This window comes from Corapipo altera, unplaced genomic scaffold, assembly GCF_003945725.1.
Source record: "Corapipo altera isolate COAL_440 unplaced genomic scaffold, ASM394572v1 49, whole genome shotgun sequence".
In the NCBI taxonomy this organism is placed as follows: Eukaryota; Metazoa; Chordata; class Aves; order Passeriformes; family Pipridae; genus Corapipo; species Corapipo altera.
In genome coordinates, this window is record NW_020884879.1 from 6,650,851 (window position 1) to 6,669,838 (window position 18,988).

The 18,988-nt window shown below is 40.4% G+C and overlaps 2 protein-coding genes across 5 annotated transcripts in view; one reads left to right on the top strand and one right to left on the bottom strand.

Annotated features, from left to right (window-relative positions):
* MAPRE2 (microtubule associated protein RP/EB family member 2) overlaps positions 1 to 3,656 on the top strand; it is a 101,498-nt gene extending 97,842 nt beyond the window's left edge. For all 3 annotated transcript variants that reach the window (XM_027638947.1, XM_027638946.1, XM_027638948.1), the window contains one exon: positions 691 to 3,656. In XM_027638947.1, the coding sequence (XP_027494748.1) occupies positions 691 to 762 (72 nt within the window). In that variant the 3' untranslated portion in view covers positions 763 to 3,656. The remainder of the gene's footprint in view (positions 1 to 690) is intronic.
* A 2,110-nt stretch (positions 3,657 to 5,766) lies between these two features.
* The window catches only part of LOC113945098 (ethanolaminephosphotransferase 1-like), a 55,523-nt gene continuing 42,301 nt past the window's right edge, over positions 5,767 to 18,988 (bottom strand). For both annotated transcript variants that reach the window (XM_027638944.1, XM_027638945.1), the window contains exons 7-10: positions 14,825 to 14,873; positions 12,537 to 12,717; positions 8,406 to 8,588; positions 5,767 to 7,263 (exon numbers count right to left, since the gene is read on the bottom strand). In XM_027638944.1, the coding sequence (XP_027494745.1) occupies positions 7,198 to 7,263; positions 8,406 to 8,588; positions 12,537 to 12,717; positions 14,825 to 14,873 (479 nt within the window). In that variant the 3' untranslated portion in view covers positions 5,767 to 7,197. The remainder of the gene's footprint in view (positions 7,264 to 8,405; positions 8,589 to 12,536; positions 12,718 to 14,824; positions 14,874 to 18,988) is intronic.

An 18,988-nucleotide genomic window follows, 5' to 3' on the forward strand; every position in this document is an offset into this window, starting at 1 on the left:
TCCAGTGGGAATGTATATTCAGAGGGACAGCTTTGGTGCATAAAAACCATTTGTAAATGGGAAGTGCTTATTTGGTGATTAGTGATTTTGGCAGTAGCTTTATAAATCAGTGAATACTGGACTCTTCCCCGCCCACCTCCCCAAGAAAATGTGTATGCAAGCCTTTAGTAGTTAGCATGGGTGTATTATTTTGGGGAAAGTAGTATGCCTGACCTCAAAAAGGAGGCTGTGTTTAATTTTTAAAGCAAGCGATAGCACAAGTGTCATGTCCATTTAGTGATATAAACCCAGAGTGAAGACTGTGTGAAAACCACAGCAAACAGGTTCAGAAAACCTTGGACAAACTGAAAATAGGAGGATATCAGGATTGTATGATACAGCATCTAACTGTTGGCATATCGCTGTCTAACTATTAAAAATGTTTGCTTACCAGAACAGATATCACTCAGTGATGTTGAAAGCTGACATTTTTTTCTAAGGAAATATCAGTACTGCATATGCCTCGATTAAAGTAAATACATTTTATTGTAATACTACAAGAGACTGCTTTTCTTAGGTAACAGCCCCTTTTGTACTTACTTGCATGAAAATTATAAATTAAGATTTGTGCTACAGTGAGCACCATGGGGCAGGATTACATGAGGAGTACTTTCTACTGAAGAATGTTTTGGGGTCTTTTTCTCCCTACAGGAGAGCCACACAGATGATCATGAAGGTGAAGAGCAAGTCCATGAACAGCCCCAGCAGCAGGATGAGTACTGACTCATGCAGCATCTCTGACAATTTTCGTTTTGTGTTAGAACTTTCTTCTGGAGAATGGAACATGTGCGGCCTCAAACTTGAAATCAGTTCACTCCCAGTCTGCCATTAACATTTATGTACCATAGTGAGTGCCAGCCAACCACTGCATTCTGTACCAATACTTTGCCAAGATGCATTTGCAGACGTCCTCTTTCAGTGTATCTTCCCAAGAGGTTGTAGGGCTACATCACCTACTGTACATCACTGCAACTTCACCACTTGGCTGCTTGAGATTTGTTCTGCTCTTTAAAAATATATATATTTATTTTTTTTCTTTTTCGTCTTAAGTATGATACACTTGTAACTTGTTCTAACATATTTATATTGGCATTTTGTGTGGCAAGAAGTTCCGTACCACTAGCTGTGTTTCTCACTTTGTGGTGCTTTCGCGTTTTCTAGTACATCTGCCTTGGGGCATAAATTTGGTCAAACAATTGGAATAAAGGGATACAGTGGATGTCATACTCAAGCCATAACGATGAGGTGTGTTGTGGAAGAAAATGCTCATGTTGCTCATGTTTATTCCTTTCCTGCCTTCACAGGCAGAGCATCTGTTTCAATGGGAGATTTAAACCCCTGTGTTAGAAAGCTGCGTGGTATGTTTTTTGGCTTATTTCTGGAGAAACAGATATCCACTTAAGTTTTTTGAAAACTCTCCCAGTTTCGTGACTAGTAAACAGACATTTCCCAGCTTTTCTTCCTTCCTGAGGAATCCAGTCCCAGCTCCAGCTGCAGCTCTGCCTCCACAGAGCTCAGTGCTGATGGAGGAGAGATCTCCTTGACACAAGTATAGCTGCAGGACATGATTTCTGCCATCATCCTTGGCTTCCCACTCCTCAGAAAAGGACAAAGTAGGCCAGCCATTTCTTTTTGCTTTCTTTCTCCCCTCCACTGCCCCATCCATAAAAGTCTGGAAGACAGAAATTTTCTCACTAGTGCAAGGTATGGGGAAAAACCAGCAACAGCACTAGCCCTGAACCCCTCTCCAAACCCTATGTAAGTGAGTCATGGACACCTCACGGGTTTGAGGCTGCTTCCAAAGCATGGAGAGGCAGTGAGGAGTCCTGGAGACAGGGCACACATAAGAGGGGGACCATCTAACATAAGGGGACAGAGCACCTTCTACTCTGGGCTGACCTTCCTTCATCAAGGCCCTGGAGATGTCTGCAGTGAGAGTGTTCCCTTCCAGTGTGGTCCCATGACCCTGTTCTAAATGATGGTATTTTATAAACAGTGGTATCTTGGAGTATATAAAGCATTCCTTGTTCTTCTCATAAAACTGTGTGTTGTAGTCTCTCTGATTATTTAATGCTTGGTATTCTTGGTTTCTCACTTGATCTTCCGAACTGGAGATTGCTATGCTGATTTAGCAGGTACTCGTCGAAATCCCATCCCAATTGGCATTCACTGAAAAACTCCAAAGCCTGTTGAACAGCTAAATCATTTTAGATGTTCATAGGCTCCTAAAGTGTTCGTTCCCAGCTTATGGTTCCATGGAAAGGTTTTCAATTAATCAACCCTCGGGCACACACAAGCATGACACATGCAGTTTTCCATTCCTAATCAATCTTTTGCAGCTAAGTGGCTCTTAGTTAAATGTGAGAACCCTGCTGTTGTGTTGCACCACCAAAAATATATAAAATACTGTTAAGCACTAGAACAGGTATTTCCAGTTCCTTAATCCTCCCCCTGCACAACAGAAGAGTTTCTGGACCCTGCAGGCTGAAGTTTTGCCAGCCTTGCAATCCAGTACTGACTTCACATCCTACTTGGTGATGAAGTCAAAGTACTTGCAACCTGCAGGCCAGCACTTTCCTCTCCCGTTTCAATTGGTTGAAAATAAGGTCTGGTTTAATTATTTAAAAAATGTGTATATTCCAAAATAAGTATTTCCAAGAATCACCACAATGGGGGAATTGTCATTTTTGTTGTATTTGTGTTTATTAGAACATATGTACTTATTACAATTGTCATTGTAATAAATGGTAGTTCTTCATAATACTGTTGAAGAGCAGTTACTAATTTTTTTCCAGATTCCAGAATGTCCTTTAACCTATACGGGATCTCTGATGGGGCAAGGAGTTTGGGATCAGGCTATAAACTTAATTTCATCAGCATCAGTCTCTGCTTACTGCCATTCATCCTTCTGCTAATACTTGAGCAGATGCATGGAGAGCACTTCAAGGGAAAACGTTTTTCTAAAGGTGCAAATGGTTGGGGTTGCTGAGCTCCCCGGACAATTCATAGCCAAGCTGTTGTGCCTCTCTCCTCTTCTCTCTTTTGAAGCATGTATTAAAAAAAAAAGAAAAAAAAAAAGGAAAAAAAAAAAGAAAATTTTTTAAAAAGTTGCACTTAATTTCCTGAAAATTCCTCACATCCTGTTTCTAATCTGAGGACCATAGCCCTCTCACTGCTTGTATCAAGGGCAGAGTGACTGATGTAGGGAGCTGGGGCAGTGAAATACCTTGAGGGCACTAGAAATTTGGCTGTGCTGAGGGGAGAGCAGTGTTCTGAAAGGGGAAAGAGTTGTTATTTTCCCCCCCACCCCCTGTGAGTAACCCATTCTTCTGTTATGGTTTTAATATGCATTTGTAATTACCTTTACTAAATAGCACACCATAAAGCTTTGGTTATATATTAAATGTAAACTGAAAGGAATGTAAACATATGTATTGTTAATTATAAATAGATACGTAATGGCATAATAGATACAAAAAAGGTCTTATTCAGATGTATCAGTCATTTTACATTATCCACAAATTGTCGCATGATAGAGTAGATTTTTGTCTGAATATGTGAATAACTTGACTTGCGTTTATCTTTTTACATATTTAATAAAAAAATATATGTTAAAATCTGTCTAGCTCTAGAGACTATTCAGAACATTCTAAAGTAATACTTTTCTGGATAAAATACATATTTTTGATTCATCAGGGACTGCATATGGGAGCAGGAAGAAAAAGGCAGCTGCATTAAAAAACCAAAAGTTCACTTATCCTGTGTGTGTGTGGGTAGCATCTGTTTCCCCGAGAGCTCAGCAACTGTATCCCCTTCTATAAATCAAAAAGAAAATGCATGTATGCCTGTGCATGTAAACAGCACATTTTTCTTTATGGTAAATGCTTTCAGATTTCAGAGTACTAAATCTCTTGTGTATCAGTTTTGATACAACAGCAAAACTGGCAGCAGCCAGGAGGCGAAGAGAGTACTACAGCAAGGGCACTGAAACTCCCAGTGGACTTTCCTGCAGTGGCCAAGTATTCAAGGATGAATCTTCAGTGCAGTACCTAAAACCTGCCTGCGTTTCAGATTAAAGTATTAGGCTTTTTGGAATAAAAGGTGGGAAACTTCACTGTAATTCTCACTGCTCTGATCTTTTGTAGCATGAGCAATGTTGCCACAGTAGTTGCTGCTCAATCTCCAAGGCTTCTTCGAGCCTTTGTGCCATGGTTGTGTGCCACCAGCCTGGGCCCTGCTGCTATCAGGTATTCCTGGGGCTGAGGCCAAATTTTTGCTTAGCCCCACTCAGGGAAGGTTTCTAATAGAGGGGGTAGGATGAAGCAGGGATAGAGGAGCCCATTTCCAACCCAAGTGTTCAAACCTGGGAGAGCTGCTCTTTTGAGTTGCTTTTTGTAAGACTTGGTGGGGAGGCATTGTCTTTGGGCTAGTGCAAATGTTCAAAAGCATAAAAAAGGTACCTATTTTCCAGTTCAAATAGTTGAAAACGTTCTGCCATAATGTTGCAACAACAACAAAAAAATCTTTGTTAAGACTATGAGGTCATCTACATAGTTATCTGACTTTGCAAAATAAATCTGTGACCGTACCACCCTATGAGCAAAGCCTGTTCATTGAACCAGCTACCATCTAGAATGGCTAAAAACTCAATATATACACTGTGCAATACATGATTTCTTTTTATATATGTCTTTATAGAGATTGTAGTGACAAGTTCCTTTAAAAAGGAAAAATAAAATTATTTGCCATGTTTTCATATAGAAGGTGAAAAACTCGGCCAGAGCTTAATGTCCTTAAAAAGTGACGCTGTATTTCTCTTTAGAAAGGTACAAGTGCAGGCAGGTTGTGGTATTTCAAGTTTTATAATTTCATTTAATGAATATTTCAAAATACTCCATTACAGTGCATCAAATAGTGCTGCTTCTGTGACCCTTATTTCCAGCTGTTTCCTAATTAAGTGCAAGACAGATGTAAAAGGGAAGCCTGTCCACAGAGTTTCTCCAGTACAACCAATTTAGAGGTAATTTCTTTTCTCATCAGAACTTCCTCCAGACACTTGTGATGGAAGGGTGAAATATAAACTTCCTTTATAAAGTAGGTGAGACTTTTATGTCTCTGGTATTGGATGTAGTATTTAATTCCATCAGACATTGAGACTGTTGGGTGCAAGCAACAACATCAAAACCTGTCATTCCCCTTCAACACAAATTGCCTTTTCTAGCAAACTTCATTAAATAACCAGCCTGCAGATTTATTCTGAGAGAGAGTCCTTAGGGAGTGCCTTGGTGGACACCCCACACTCCCTGGGCATCATGCAGGATAGGGGCATGCCTACCACACCAGTGGGGAGGAAGGCTGGAAGATGTCTCTTGGAGCTGGACCACAGTAGTACCAAAGGGCATGGGAGCCTCCCATCCCTGCAGGGCTCTTGGAAAAACCTCTGACTCTGCATTAACAGGATGACTGGTCCCCTCTGCCTAACTCAAACCTTAAGCTGCTTGAACTGTGACTGTAGTCTCATGTTCATTTGGGGGGTGGGACCCTCAGCATGCTCATTTGGTAGGTGGAACATGCATACTTTCAAATCACGAGAAACCTTCCCAGTTGGTGTGGATTTCTGCTTTGTGATGAGGGGAAGCTGATGTGCAGGCTTGTCTCCTGGCACCACAGGAAGGGCTGCCAGAGGAAATCACCTGCTGATGTTGTGGGAGGACAACTACTTAACAGGTAGCACCAGCTTAAAATGAAGCTGTTCATATGACTAGTCAGTGCTCAGCTGAAAATACTAATAGGAGCTACTGATATAAGGGTAAGTTAACGAGTGGGGGGAGCGGGGGAAGAATCATCAGGCTAGTGGTAAACCCAGAGAAATGGTCTAAGAACTGAAAAAGGTGAACTTAAGCCTTAGCAGCTCAACAGTTGTGCTTTTACCTGGCTTCTGGCAAGCAAAATAGTTAATAAATATGCCAGTCTGTCAATCACATCCCTCTGTGCAAAAATGTAATCTCATGCTTACCTTGGGGAATGGACAGATTGTTTCATTAGTGCTTCAAGACCACAAAGTCCCTCTGGCTAGGGCAGCATATGAAAAGAGATGAAACTCAAATTCTTACTCCTTCCTCCAAGGCATGCAGAAAACCTACGTGTATCATAGATGAAGTGAGCAGTTTACATCTGCATGCAAATGTGTAACATTTGAAAAAATAAGCTCTTCTTGTTTTGTTTTTTTTTCTTTTGTCATTTTCTAAACACACAAGAATTTGCTTCAAGCACACAGGCACATAATGGTTTGTTTTGCATTTTGCACTCATACACGATGTTTGACCTAAACTAGTTTTGCAGCGAAATGTGTGAATCTTTGAAGGTTTGCTGGCCAAATTTATTTTCAGCTGGTTACCTTTGTAGAGTATATTGCTCGTTGCTCCTGAAATACCAACAATGTGCTTGTTACTGCCTAGGAAATAAATATAAAGGTCAGCTGCTGCTGTACAGAGCCTGCATTTCTGACAGATACAGGTCAGCTGAGACTCATCTTAATGCTGAGAATGGGAAAAAAAAAAAGTACGTTTCAAAAACACTTTACCCATAGCTTTCTCAGCTCATTCTCGTCTTCACACATTCATTTGAGGTGAGGAAAAGACTGAATGTGCATAAGCCTTTCAGGAGGTTGTATGGAAGAAATGAATTGTAAGAAAATAAATATGGAAAATGAAGCAGGCTCAGATGTCTGAGTGAGAAGGACCTACAGGGAGTGTTTGCATTGCTGGGGTCCCACTGGTGACTAGGCTGAGCAAAACCAGTGCTGGTTATAAACCACCAAGAAGCTTATGTAACCTGGCATGAATTTATCCAGGACTTTGGACAAAATGGCAAGGAGGAGGAAGACAAAAGCTTCAGAGAGGCCACCAGTAACACAGCATTAGTGTTAGAAGAGAATAAATGTTAGCAGCAGAACAACTTGGCAAACACTTCTCTGCTGGACAGGAATCTTCCTCTGAGATGAAGCATCTTGCTGCATAGCTCATTGTCGCAGTGGTTCAGATATCTGTACTGTTCTATTCTTTGGTTATTTTAATCAGATTAATTCCAACTGTTTATCACATCAGAAGAGTTGCAGATCTCCACGTAAGTGTTACAGTCTGATCATAGTGCAGGTGTTCACTCTTGGATGCGTTTCTTCAGGGAAAAGATGTAAATGTTCAAGTGCTCACTCAGCTGCCTACCCTAAAGAGAAATCATGGAGATTAGCAGCCTGTTTGGTATGTGCTTCACAATTCACTGCCTCTCCTTTCCCAGTCAGAGGGGGGAGGACCCAACCACAGTCCTCGTTGTACTTGGGGACCTACAAGTACGCAAGGACCTGCAAGTATTCAAGCAAGAGAGCTGTAGTCCTTACATTCCTCTTGCATCACACCAATGGGAAGTTAATTTGCTACACACCAGATTCACAGATGACATAAGACATGATGGAGCTGGGCCCTCTCAGTCAATAGTGAACTTTGACCAGGTATTTCCATTCTGACCCTCACCAGTTGGCCCATATTGATACTGGGGTAGACTCTACTATGACACCAATGTCTGCTGACAAGTCTTCTTTCAAAGAAAATCCTTACATCCCAATGGTGTGTCTTAAAGAATGCTGAACAACTCCCTCTGAAATGAGATTTTTACTATGCTAGGTATTTTATCTAAAAGCAAATCCCCATGAAAACACTTGCTAAAGGATTATTTGACAATTTAGAGAAGATGGCATCAGCAAAGTAAAAATGAATTTAAGCAGTAATTCAGATGACAATAAATGACAAGTCTGAGATCTAGCAGACAAAAAAATGCACTGGTAAGACTGATGAACTGGAAAACTGTTCATGTCTCTAGCTTGAGAGATGCTAACACAGGGCCAAGAAAAGATTAGAAATTAAACAGCTATTTTGCCCGCAGATTCAAAGCAAAGTTGGCCTTATTTTATTAATTCTATTCATGGCACTTTGCATTTTACCTTGCTAGTTTTCCAGTCAGATAACCTCAGGAAGAAGAAAGGCCAGAAAAGGGGTGGGAGTGTTCATGCCACATGGGTCAGCTGCTACATAAAACCAGTCCATAAATATTCTGATTGTGATGGGTTTAAAGCCAAAACCATTTGGGTATACTGGAACAATTCAAGTCATTGAAGTTGTTGCAAAAAGGCACTGCCTGTAATAAACTGACTTTTAACTTTAGACTAAATAAAAAAACACAAAGAAAAAAAACCCCCTAATTGAACTTTCAGATTCCCAGACACCGCCCCAACTAGAAACCGCTCCCAGACCCCATCTTCCTGCCCGCCCCAGGGCAGCTCTTCTATAGCTGCTTCGGAGGCACCCGCTCACCACGCAGACCCCGTAGTGCACATGGGCGGCCGTGACCAGGGCGGTGAACACGGCAAGAACAGCTTCTTCCATCCAGCCCAGCAACCCAGAGATGGCTGCGTACACCACCAGTGCCAGCGGCAGCAGGAACCAGTGGAAAACCTCCGGCCGGGTGCCGCTCATCTGGCAGATGATCACCTTGCACTGTTGGAGCAAAAGGGGCCAGGTGAGAAGCACTGGGTCAGTCCAGGGGGTCCAAGTAAAAGTACATCCATTTTCTCTGTGAGTTGCTTTGGATGAAGGGAAAACAAGGCTAGAGTTCAAAATGAGGCTTGTTTCTGGTGAGAAGATTACTATAGGTGCATCTTTGTGCCTCCCTGTGAGTCCTACAGGACATTATTACAAGTAATTTAAAATACACACTTTTCTAGAGACAGTGTTTTGACACACTTGATAAGCTGAAGCACATCTTCACAAAAGGGGAGTTTGTTTGCCATCTTATGTTTTTACAGAGGCTCGTAAAGATGTGATCTCAAATCAAATGTGCCACCACTTAATCACTGGGAGAGCATAATGGTATTTTAATCACATAGCATGACAGAAATGTCTTCTGCTTCATTGTATAGAAGGGAGGGAATACAATATATGACACTTTCAAATCCTGTTTTTCTTTTCTAGCACTCCTTCATGTACTAAAACACCATTTTCTTGGCTCAGTCATGACAGCGGATTCCCTGGAGATGTAGTTGGGGGCCCAGAGAAAGGGATCCCACTCAGAACGACGGAAAAAATGAATATGTGGTGCACGATTTAACTGAAAGCAATTAGCTTAATTCTACTGAGTTCTTGAAACCTAATGAGATGAACTCACTTGAAGTTCAGCATTTTAAAAACAGTTAAGCACACCAAAGTGTTTTGCCTGGTTTAGGCTCCTTAAGAAATGTGTCTCATATACACCATGCCCTTTACAAAAATAAAAAGGAATTTAGGCACATCAGAAATATTTTACCCATTTAAGTTTCACTCAAAATTGAAATGTGGTTAAAAATAGATTTTATGTATCCTGAAAAAAGTAGAAGAATGAAAAACTCATTCCCTGTGCAGTGCCTGAAATCTTATGACAGCAGCAGTAGGAGTCTGACCATAGGGAAAAAATACTGGCTTTACTGCCCATTCTGTTCAAGCTGAAGAATGCAAAAATAAACCATGAAAAAATAATTAACTTTCAATAATGGAAGAAGTAAGCATTTGTACCTAAGGTTAATATTTGCACTTACAATGCATTCTCAGTATTGATTGTGATTTTTTTTAATACCACTAGTTTTATGGGTCCTTTGGGAATCATTCCAGAGGGTATCAGAAATTGCTAAAGCAATCTATATGCTATAATTTTTCTGCTAAATAATTGCACCTGTCCAGAGGTTGAATTTCACGTTGTTTTAAACCATTAGTATACCGTGTTAAGTACAGTACTGGATTTTTCATAAAGATCACTTATTAATATTTGGAGCAATTCACCTTCAGTGTATCACAGGACTGCAAAATGGACTATGCTCTCCGATCCTCCCTCAATTCCTTTTTTCCCTTGGTCCTGAAGCACTGACTGACACTACAAGTGAGGCAAAAACAGCATTAGGAGATGAAAGCACTGGTGTCTGGACAGGGAAATGGGAAAGAAGAGGTAAGGGACTGTGCCCTGTGCTTTTCCATCCCCCTCGCCTATGCCTTTCAATGCTTCCCTGGCCCTGCTGAAGTTAATCCTCTAGCGGCTGTGGTTTGTGCCCCTGAGTAGGGCCTTAATGTCTTCTTCCTTAACTATTTTCCCTGGAAACGTTCCTCAAGAAGCATCTCATGAGTCTGAGCTGCTCCAGCTCATCATGGCAGCCACCACATCAGCCACTGCGCTCCTGCTATGGGGATGGCTCAACTGCCCTCCATGGGACTTACCCACTCCACCACTCCTCCTGGACTCAAACACGTGCCTCTGAGGGCTTCCTACGTGGGAGCTGTGGCAGCTGTGCTCTGTGGTGGTTTGCTCAGACCTGGATACTTGTGACACTTGCCGTATGAACAAATCTCAAAGCCAAGTCAGCTTCCCGGCAAGAGAGGCAGTCAATCCACAGGCAGTCCCACTGCCAGCTGCGGAGACTGGGAAAAGAAGTCCTCCTCTTGTGAGTAAGCAGCTTTCCTTTTTTAGGCCTTGGAGGACTTACTTCCTTAGTTTAACCAAAAATGCTGGATATAGCCCGCCTTTCTGCCCGCTCCCTACTTGCCCTGATGCTGAGTGGCTGCGAGACCAAGTCTGAGACCAGGCATTTAGCTTAGGGGATCTGCTGGGTGACCAAATATGTTGTCAAAGGCATGGGAAGTTCAAGATACTGGCAGGTAGAGACACGTGGGCTGCAGTTTGTGGTCTGCAGAGGAGATAATGGAAACCCAGAGTGTCAGGCTATCAAGGAAAAGAAAAGTATTGCCATGACAAGCCTTACTCTGATGCTGGAAAAAAATGTGTGTATAAGGGACCAGTGGAGGTGAAAGGAAATACAGGCTTGTTTTTCAACTTTAAAATGTTATAAATTCCAACTAACACCCATACATTTTTAATGCTTGCTTTTAAAATGTTAAAAATTTCAGCTATATATGTATACATTTTTAATTCACATGAGCCTCCAACACTGCAGTATATGTTTTGGGAAAAGAAAAAACAAGGCTAGAAGAATATATATTGCACTCAATGTCTGATAAACTGCAGTCTATAAAGAAACTTTTGGTTTGCCTTACTGTTTTTCTTCTGCAAGCATCCTGCCACAATCACTCTTGGTTGGCTAAGATGTATATGCATAAACTGCCATCTGCCAAACTCTGAAAGCATTTTCCCTACTGGCATGAAATAATTTTATTTCTCATTTTGGAATCTATGCTGTTCTTTTAAGAAAAAGGGGTAGATTAGGTAATGAACAATGCATACAATAAAACTTAACACATCTGAAAATAACCTCCTTTTTACAAGATTAAGTCCTTAAGATGAAACTGTTTGATCTGTGACCCTCAGAAAAGTACGTTTATAGGATACATCTAACGAATATCACAATTATGATTTCTTTTCCATTCCTGAATACAAGTTTCTAGAGAGGTTATGCTTTCTCTTTTAAAATCCTACATTTTTAAGACCTCTCTCATAGTGCAAGGCACTTCAAGTCTTTCACTTTTTAAATCGGATGTAGCATTGCTCAGTGACACAGTTTTAGATGGTGTTGGAGACTATTTTCCGAAGATGACACTAGGCACTGTCCTCTAGGGTATTTTTAGCTTAAATGGAGGAACACCTTTCTGCTTGGCTACTCTCTTGGCAAGAGAGGCAAAGGGCTGCCTCCAGAGAATAAAGCCCTGGGTTACCTGCAGTGCTCAGCACCACTGTCTGGCTGCCCATGCTGGTACTTCATGGAGGTTTATGTTGCCTCATAGGCGTTAAAGGGGGGAAACTGGTCACAATGATGTGGTATAGGAGAAACTAATCTGTGGGCAGAGAGCCATCACGAGGCAACTGCATCTCTTCACATCTTTCCCTAAAACATCCTGTCAATGGTATGGCCTTATTCTAAGCAGTGAAGGGAAAATGTAGGATCAGCTGAACTGCAGGATACAGGAATACATGTACAACACTAATGGGCACAAGAGCAAGGGAAAGCTACAACCCCTCTACTCTTGCTAATAAATCTGTGCCTGTTTTGACTTTTCTTTTACTTTGACAAGTCCCCAGTTCTGCCTGTGTGTTGGGGAGTATGTTATATTTCTGAAGTAAGGCCTCCCTAGGGTTGTCATAAACCCTCAAAAAAAAAACCCACAAAAAACTGAACCAAACGAAAACAAAAAAAAAACTATCAAAAAAACCACCAAAACAAAAAAATCCCAGAACCCTCATAAAAGTGTTATGCTGTGGCAGAGTAGGTATTTCAGTACTGTAAATGTCCCTAGTCCAGACAAGTGTTCTGGAGTATTTTTATAAGACAGCACGTAACACAGAGGTAGAAGAGCTGAGTGACTCTGCTGATTTTAGCTACATTTTGTCCCCTTCTGTTTATTCACATAAAAATAAAAAGCTATCTCTAAATAAGCTATCTCTAAATAATATCTCACCTCAAATATACTTACAATAACATTTGAGAAAGCAACCCCAACCATCCATAAAAACAGCCTTGGTTGCTTTGCCAATATGTTGCTTGGAGATAAAACCACCCAGACTGTAAGAAGAACGAACAGCAACAGAGGTGACACAAGAGGTAGGAGTCCTTCATACAGAGAATCATGCTTCAGTGTTTTCTTTAAATGTGCTCTGTAAGTAAATACAGTAATTTTATGGAATAAGAAAATTTATCCATTCTATTTCCACACAGTAACTTCAACCTCTAGCCTAACTCAGCCCAGGAGTTCATCTTGCAACATAGCAAATGTGCAGACATTTTTCAAGAAACTGTAGTATGCCCAAGTAACATTTATTTCTGGGGTTAAGTTATACTGGTTTATTCACATAGCTCCTGGTCAGCTTCACCTGCTCACCATTGCCTGGCAATGGACCACTAAACTCACATGAAGTGAGCTGCAGTACTCTCAAGTATACAGGCATGCTGTGAGTTCAAAATAGAGCATGAAACTTATGAGACATTAAATTGTTTCAGTCAATACACCCCATGTTTTCAGTGGCAGAAGAGTCAAGCACATGGCTGACAGGTATTGCTGTTGTTTAGGTCTAGAGGTGATGCTGCTAGACAATACTGTACCATTTTCAAAATACAGCCTAAAGGGGAGGCTTTCTTGGCTAATTAGAGTACAGGAAAATTAATGATGCATTGTGTTTTCTTGGATATTTTAAGCTGGCTTTTAAAGGTAGTGCTATTAAAGGTAGTAAATGACTGCATTTTACGTAATTTAGGAAAATGGTAACTGTAAGGTCAACAGCTTTTACCTGTATCTTGCATCTTTCTCACTCAGGAAAACCTCATTCTGAGGTTATAAAAGGAGTAGGAGGTTTAATTTACTAAAGTTCACTACCATGAAACCATTCCTTCATACCACTAGTTCACAAGAGCAATTCTGTGTTTGAAGTGTACTGGGAAACGTCCTGCTTAAAATCTCTGAACATATGTATTTATAGAAACAGCTAGACAAAAATCCAAGAAGTATCTTTCTCATGCCAAAAAAGAATACTCTTCTCCTAAAATAAAACCGAGAACAGGCATCAGTATGAAGAAAGAGAGGAGATGATTGGAAAACTCAAATCTCTCATCACCAAAGAGCTTGTATGTGCATCCTTCAAGCAAACCTGACTGGATTTTTAAAATTACTGTGCCATTCTATTCAGAGGAATTATAAACCCACTGGAAGGCTTGAGAGGAACTATGTTGAATGATGACTTGAAAAGGAAAACACCAAACAAAATTCCTGACATGAAAGGAAGGAAAACTGAAATATTTACTGGGGTAAATGCTGCTACTGCCAGGGGCTGACGTGCACAAGTTACTTCCCTCCTTCACTCAGTCGTCCCCAAACGAGAGTCCCTTGCCCCACCGGTTCCAAGTCCCCTGCCCCACAGCCCAGCCTTTCTGCAAGTCCTCAGTTCTTCCTGCCCCACATCTCCTGACTCCCCATTCTTCCTGCCTCAAACTCAGGGCTGTTCATGCTTTTATTAATTACACTGAGTACCACAACTGGAAAAGGGCTGTGTAGGAGCAATGAGATATTGTGTTATAGTCTCTTCAAAATTTAAATGTTAGTATGAATTCCCACTAATTCCTGAAGACGGGCAGTGACAGTCCCTCCTCCAGGACACTTAGGACCTGAGAGACCTCAAGTGACAAATGAGTGAAATGAGCCATCAAATACTAGTGGAAGGCAGGCTGCTTTAATAAAAACAGGCCATCAGAGTATTAACTGTGGATAAAATTCCTAGGTGGAGCAAGCCAGCTCTTAGATGTAATCACAGCTTGCCACCTGCCTAGCTTATATCTGAGAGCAATTATCTGCAGACTTCATACAGAGGAGAGTTTTACAGAAGGAGCTGGAAGACAATGAAGTATTTCACTGACTGTAGGATGATCAGCTACAGAATTTTACTTAGTGCAGGCAGAAGTTACAAATCACATTTGATTGCAAATAAAACACAATATTTCTAACTACAGAGCTTTTATCAGTTTACTGTGCAGGACCACTGTGAGACTGCCTGGAGAATGGCAAGTGAAAGAAAAAGGGGAGAGTTGTAAAGATGGAAAAGAAACCAGTCAGATTCTGAAAACTGACCAGAAAAACCTGTTACTACGTTATCAGGACAGCAACTGGATAAAGGAGCTAGGCTATTTCAACCATAAAATTTATTTCTAATTGAGGAAACCATAAATATACATAATTAAATGGGAGGGAATAGAACTTAATGTTAATTAACTTACCTGTGAATATTGTATAGTGTTTGTGGAAATGAAAGAAATAAACTGAAGCCTGGAAGAGAAAAAGATTAATATGTAATGCTACACCAATGACCTCAGAGTTTTCTCATACGATAACAGAGCTAATCTGCTATTTTAAAAATGACTCAGTATTCCTGTACTCATTATAGGATACAAACTGAATTTGGAAGCTTTAGGCAATAATAAAACCTTCCTCTTTTTTTTCAGAAGTTAGCTGCTAGAAATAGTTGCTGATACAGATTTTCTTGCATAACAAGTGACAAGACCAGAAAGGATTTTAAAAATTCTGATGTAGCTAGTAGGTAGGACCAATTATTTTTCATACAGGCTCCTCTGCTGGACCCAGGACAGCCGTATTTTGCTTGAGCTCCTGTCTATGTAGGAAAAAAACCAAGTCTGGCACTAAAAGCCTTCCAGTGGAATATAGAAAGACAATTAACCTCAAACAGCACTGTTCACATTACTGGGGAAAAACATGTTTATCGTTCAGTATATTAAGAGTCAACTAATGATCTGTTTTGCTGATACAATAGCTAAAATGAATTAATTTTCATGATATGTCCGTCATTTGAATGAGTGAGGGCTTTTTACTGGGTTTTTTTTAATGCAGGTGTGACCTTTCTGGAGCTCAGCTTTAATCTCCCAAACACAAGGAGTTTGCCTTTGCTAACGCTGTGTCACTCTGCACTGCTCCTGGCATTATCAACACAGCTGTCAGCAGCCCCAGAGTTGCCTGAAGACCCAGTTGTACCCCCTCTAACACCTACATCCAAAACACATTGGTCCACCCAAGGGTCAAAGAAGACTCCAGCAAGAAGTGGAAGTTCAAGATTCAAACAAAAAAAGCCACCATATCAGTCAGCCTAACTAGGTGAAAACATACATAAGACTTTTTTAATCTCTCTGTTTCCCTGTAGAGCTCTTAGGTTGGTTTTCCCACCACCACCACTTTCTGTGTATTGAGGGCTTTTCCCTGGTCTATTTGCTGCTTGGAGATTGTTCTGGGTAGCACATTTCATATATTATAAGGCATGAGGATTGGGTTTAGTGCACTAAATTAATACATCATTCCTATTTGGTTATGTGCAAGAAAAGCACTCTGATGTGCTAAACCTTCTGGCATTGCCCTAAAAAAAAATCTCATTTAAGAAACACAGCATAATGTTTGTACAGAAAATTAGAAAACTTAAATCTTATTATTAGAAATAAGGGGGGAAAAAGAATGAATAAATAGAGGAAAGAGCTGATTTCAGATGACTTTGTACTGGGGTTAACGTGGCATAGCAGAGTCTTGAGAAATGTCAGTGTTTACTGTTCAGTCCTCATCAAAGACATACCCAAACGTTTAGCACGCTCTGGCCACAGTGGTAACTCAAGAGAAGGAAAACTAAAAAAAACCCGAGAATAGCAGAGATCAGGATTGATGGAGAAGAGAAGTAAAAAGGGATGCAACAGATAATCTATCTCTCTAGTCTTGCTGTTTATTTTTTAAAGAGAGGGGAACCAAGAACAGAAAAAAAAGAATATCCAGCCTGTAAATAATTTCAGGTATTGCATTTTTTTTTCATGCTTACTTCTTGGTTTTGCTTTTTAAAACAAGTAAGATAAAGAGCTCTGCTTCTTTAGCGTAGTAGAAACTCCCTATCAAACAGCTGGAGGATGTGCAATTGAAGTAATATCCCAAGTATTTTGTGAATGTATTTCTAAAATTCACAGGTTTAGTGCCTTCAGAGTGATCTGTGTTTAATGTGCACTCCAGTTAGCTATGTTTTCTATTAGGCAGGGAGGGCTAGTTCAATAAAATCTTGAGTTACGTACAGCAGTTCCAACATCTGTATCACATTAGAGCAGACATGAGACAAAACATTGACTCTTGAGGTTAAATCTAAATTTCCTGCTGCAATCCTGAAGTTTGATTTGTTAGGAGAAAAGCAACCAAGAGGAACAGAAATAGAGACTAGAACTAGAAATAGAATTCAAAGAGCAATGGTTGCCAACAATTTGTTATTTTTATGAAGTGCCATTTTAGTTAGAAATAACACACTGACCACAAACAGTCCCCCAGCCAGCTAAAAGCCACTTTCCAAATGGGGCAGTTCTACCAGTTACTCCCCTGTATTTTAACACAGCTTTGCTTTTAGCAGAGGGAGAGCTGAGGATGCAGCAGGGAAAGCAAAGGGTGTTCCCCTGTTTCTTAGGGGATTTTCAAAATTCCATCATTTCCTCCAACATGTTGCTTTCCCATCTTTTTTTAGCTAAGGAGGCCTGGCTTGGGGGCTGCTTTTGGTACTCATTAAGTCTGCTCTTTAATTGGTATTAAGGATCCCTTTGTGCCCAGGAGCTAAACTGCTGCATCCGCATTGCTGCCATTCCCCGCTGCTCTGGTGAACAAAAGGTGCAGCCTGGAAAGCAAACCCACTGCTGGCTCTCTGGCACACAGCCACCCAGGCACTGCCCAAGTGATGATCACAGAGCTTTTTTTTTAATGTCCTAAAAGCACATATTTTATTTTAAAATAATTTTAAAAATCCCACTTAAGTGCAGTAGGCGTTTTTAATACATTGCAGAAAATAGAACTCCTCAAGTGTTCTTAGAAGTCTTACTGCTCTTCCAGTATTTTTTAATTTCTCCTTTAATATTTTCCCATTTTCCAGCTGATTTAAAATCCAAGACCCAATTATAAGAACATAGGTCTATATTAACGGCAGAAATACCAAAGCACACATGGGTGGCACAGATACACACAGAAAATTCTCGTGTCACACTAGGCTGAAGGCTGAAGCCCAAATCCTTAGATTTATGTACAATCCTATCATCAGTCCTCTGCCTTGCACTATCTGGACTCCCTTTTCGAGAAATAAATATTTATAAAGCTCTTTATTTGGAATTATTTTTTCCATATTAAAAAAACCCAAAACAAACCAAACCCAAACAAACAAATCCCAAAGCATTCATAAATTCAGGATTAAAGATGTCAGAAATGAAGACATTATCTTATTTTCCAAATATATATATATAAACACAGAGATACATACACACATACACATGCATATCTATCTATCTATCTATCTATCTATCTATCCACGTGTGTAAAAGAGATCAAAAGGTAATTCCCATCAATTTTAGATTTCATTTGGTGCTTTCAAATTCAAGTCCAAAACAATTAAGATGTCGTTTGACATAGCTGAGTAAACTAATAATAATTTTAAAAAAAAGTAGCATGTGATGGATATCATGGTACATTGTCACCTATGTAATTTAGACTAACAGTAATCTATTTTAGTTTCATTACATGAGGGCATTTTAAACCCTTATGTAACTAAATTTAAAGACTACTGAAGACCTGCAGGCGGCCAGGTTGTTTCCATGACATGCTGCAGTTACTTACTAAATTAACTCGTGACAGACCTGCTTGCTGTAGAGGAAGAGAGGGCATGGCCAGAAACAAACTGCTGACACTACTCTCAGTTCCAGAAAATGCTATTTCAGTAACTAACAGTCCCACACTGGCGCTCAGACAAAGGCAGACAGCCTGATGCAGGTAGCCACATTTCTGAAAACACAAAACCTCGCAGACTGTAAACACCACTAAATAAAGAAGCAACTCCAAGACACATAAACCACTATTTTTACATTACACTGCTTCAAAGGAAGGACAATGTTTATCTTTGCTGTTTATCTTCTCCACACCTTTGCTATTGTAAATCCCCTTTGTTGGTAAGTTCCTGACAAGTGAATCATCCTTACACTGTCCTAAGAAAAGCACTGAAATATTATTTGTTAAGAACTGGATTTCCTGATAGTTAGAAGTTCAAAATGAGATAGTGCGATATAGGGATGCAGACTTAGGTGAACACTGCACTGGAAACTGTGTGAATTTGTTCAGGAAAGTACCATCCCTGCTGTGCTCCCCCCCCAGAAAAGACTCCCCAGAGCATTCATCCCATTTGGGAGGCAGGGAAGAGGTATGTGCAGACCTTCTCCTGGGCACACTGCAGAAGTTGAGCGCCTCTAACAGCAGACAGTTCTCACTTGCATTTCAGCCTACACATGAAATACACCTTCCTCTCTCATTCTTCAATTGCCCACATCTCCACACGGCCTTCTTCAGTATACTTGGCCTTTCCATCTCTAGATTAATAATTC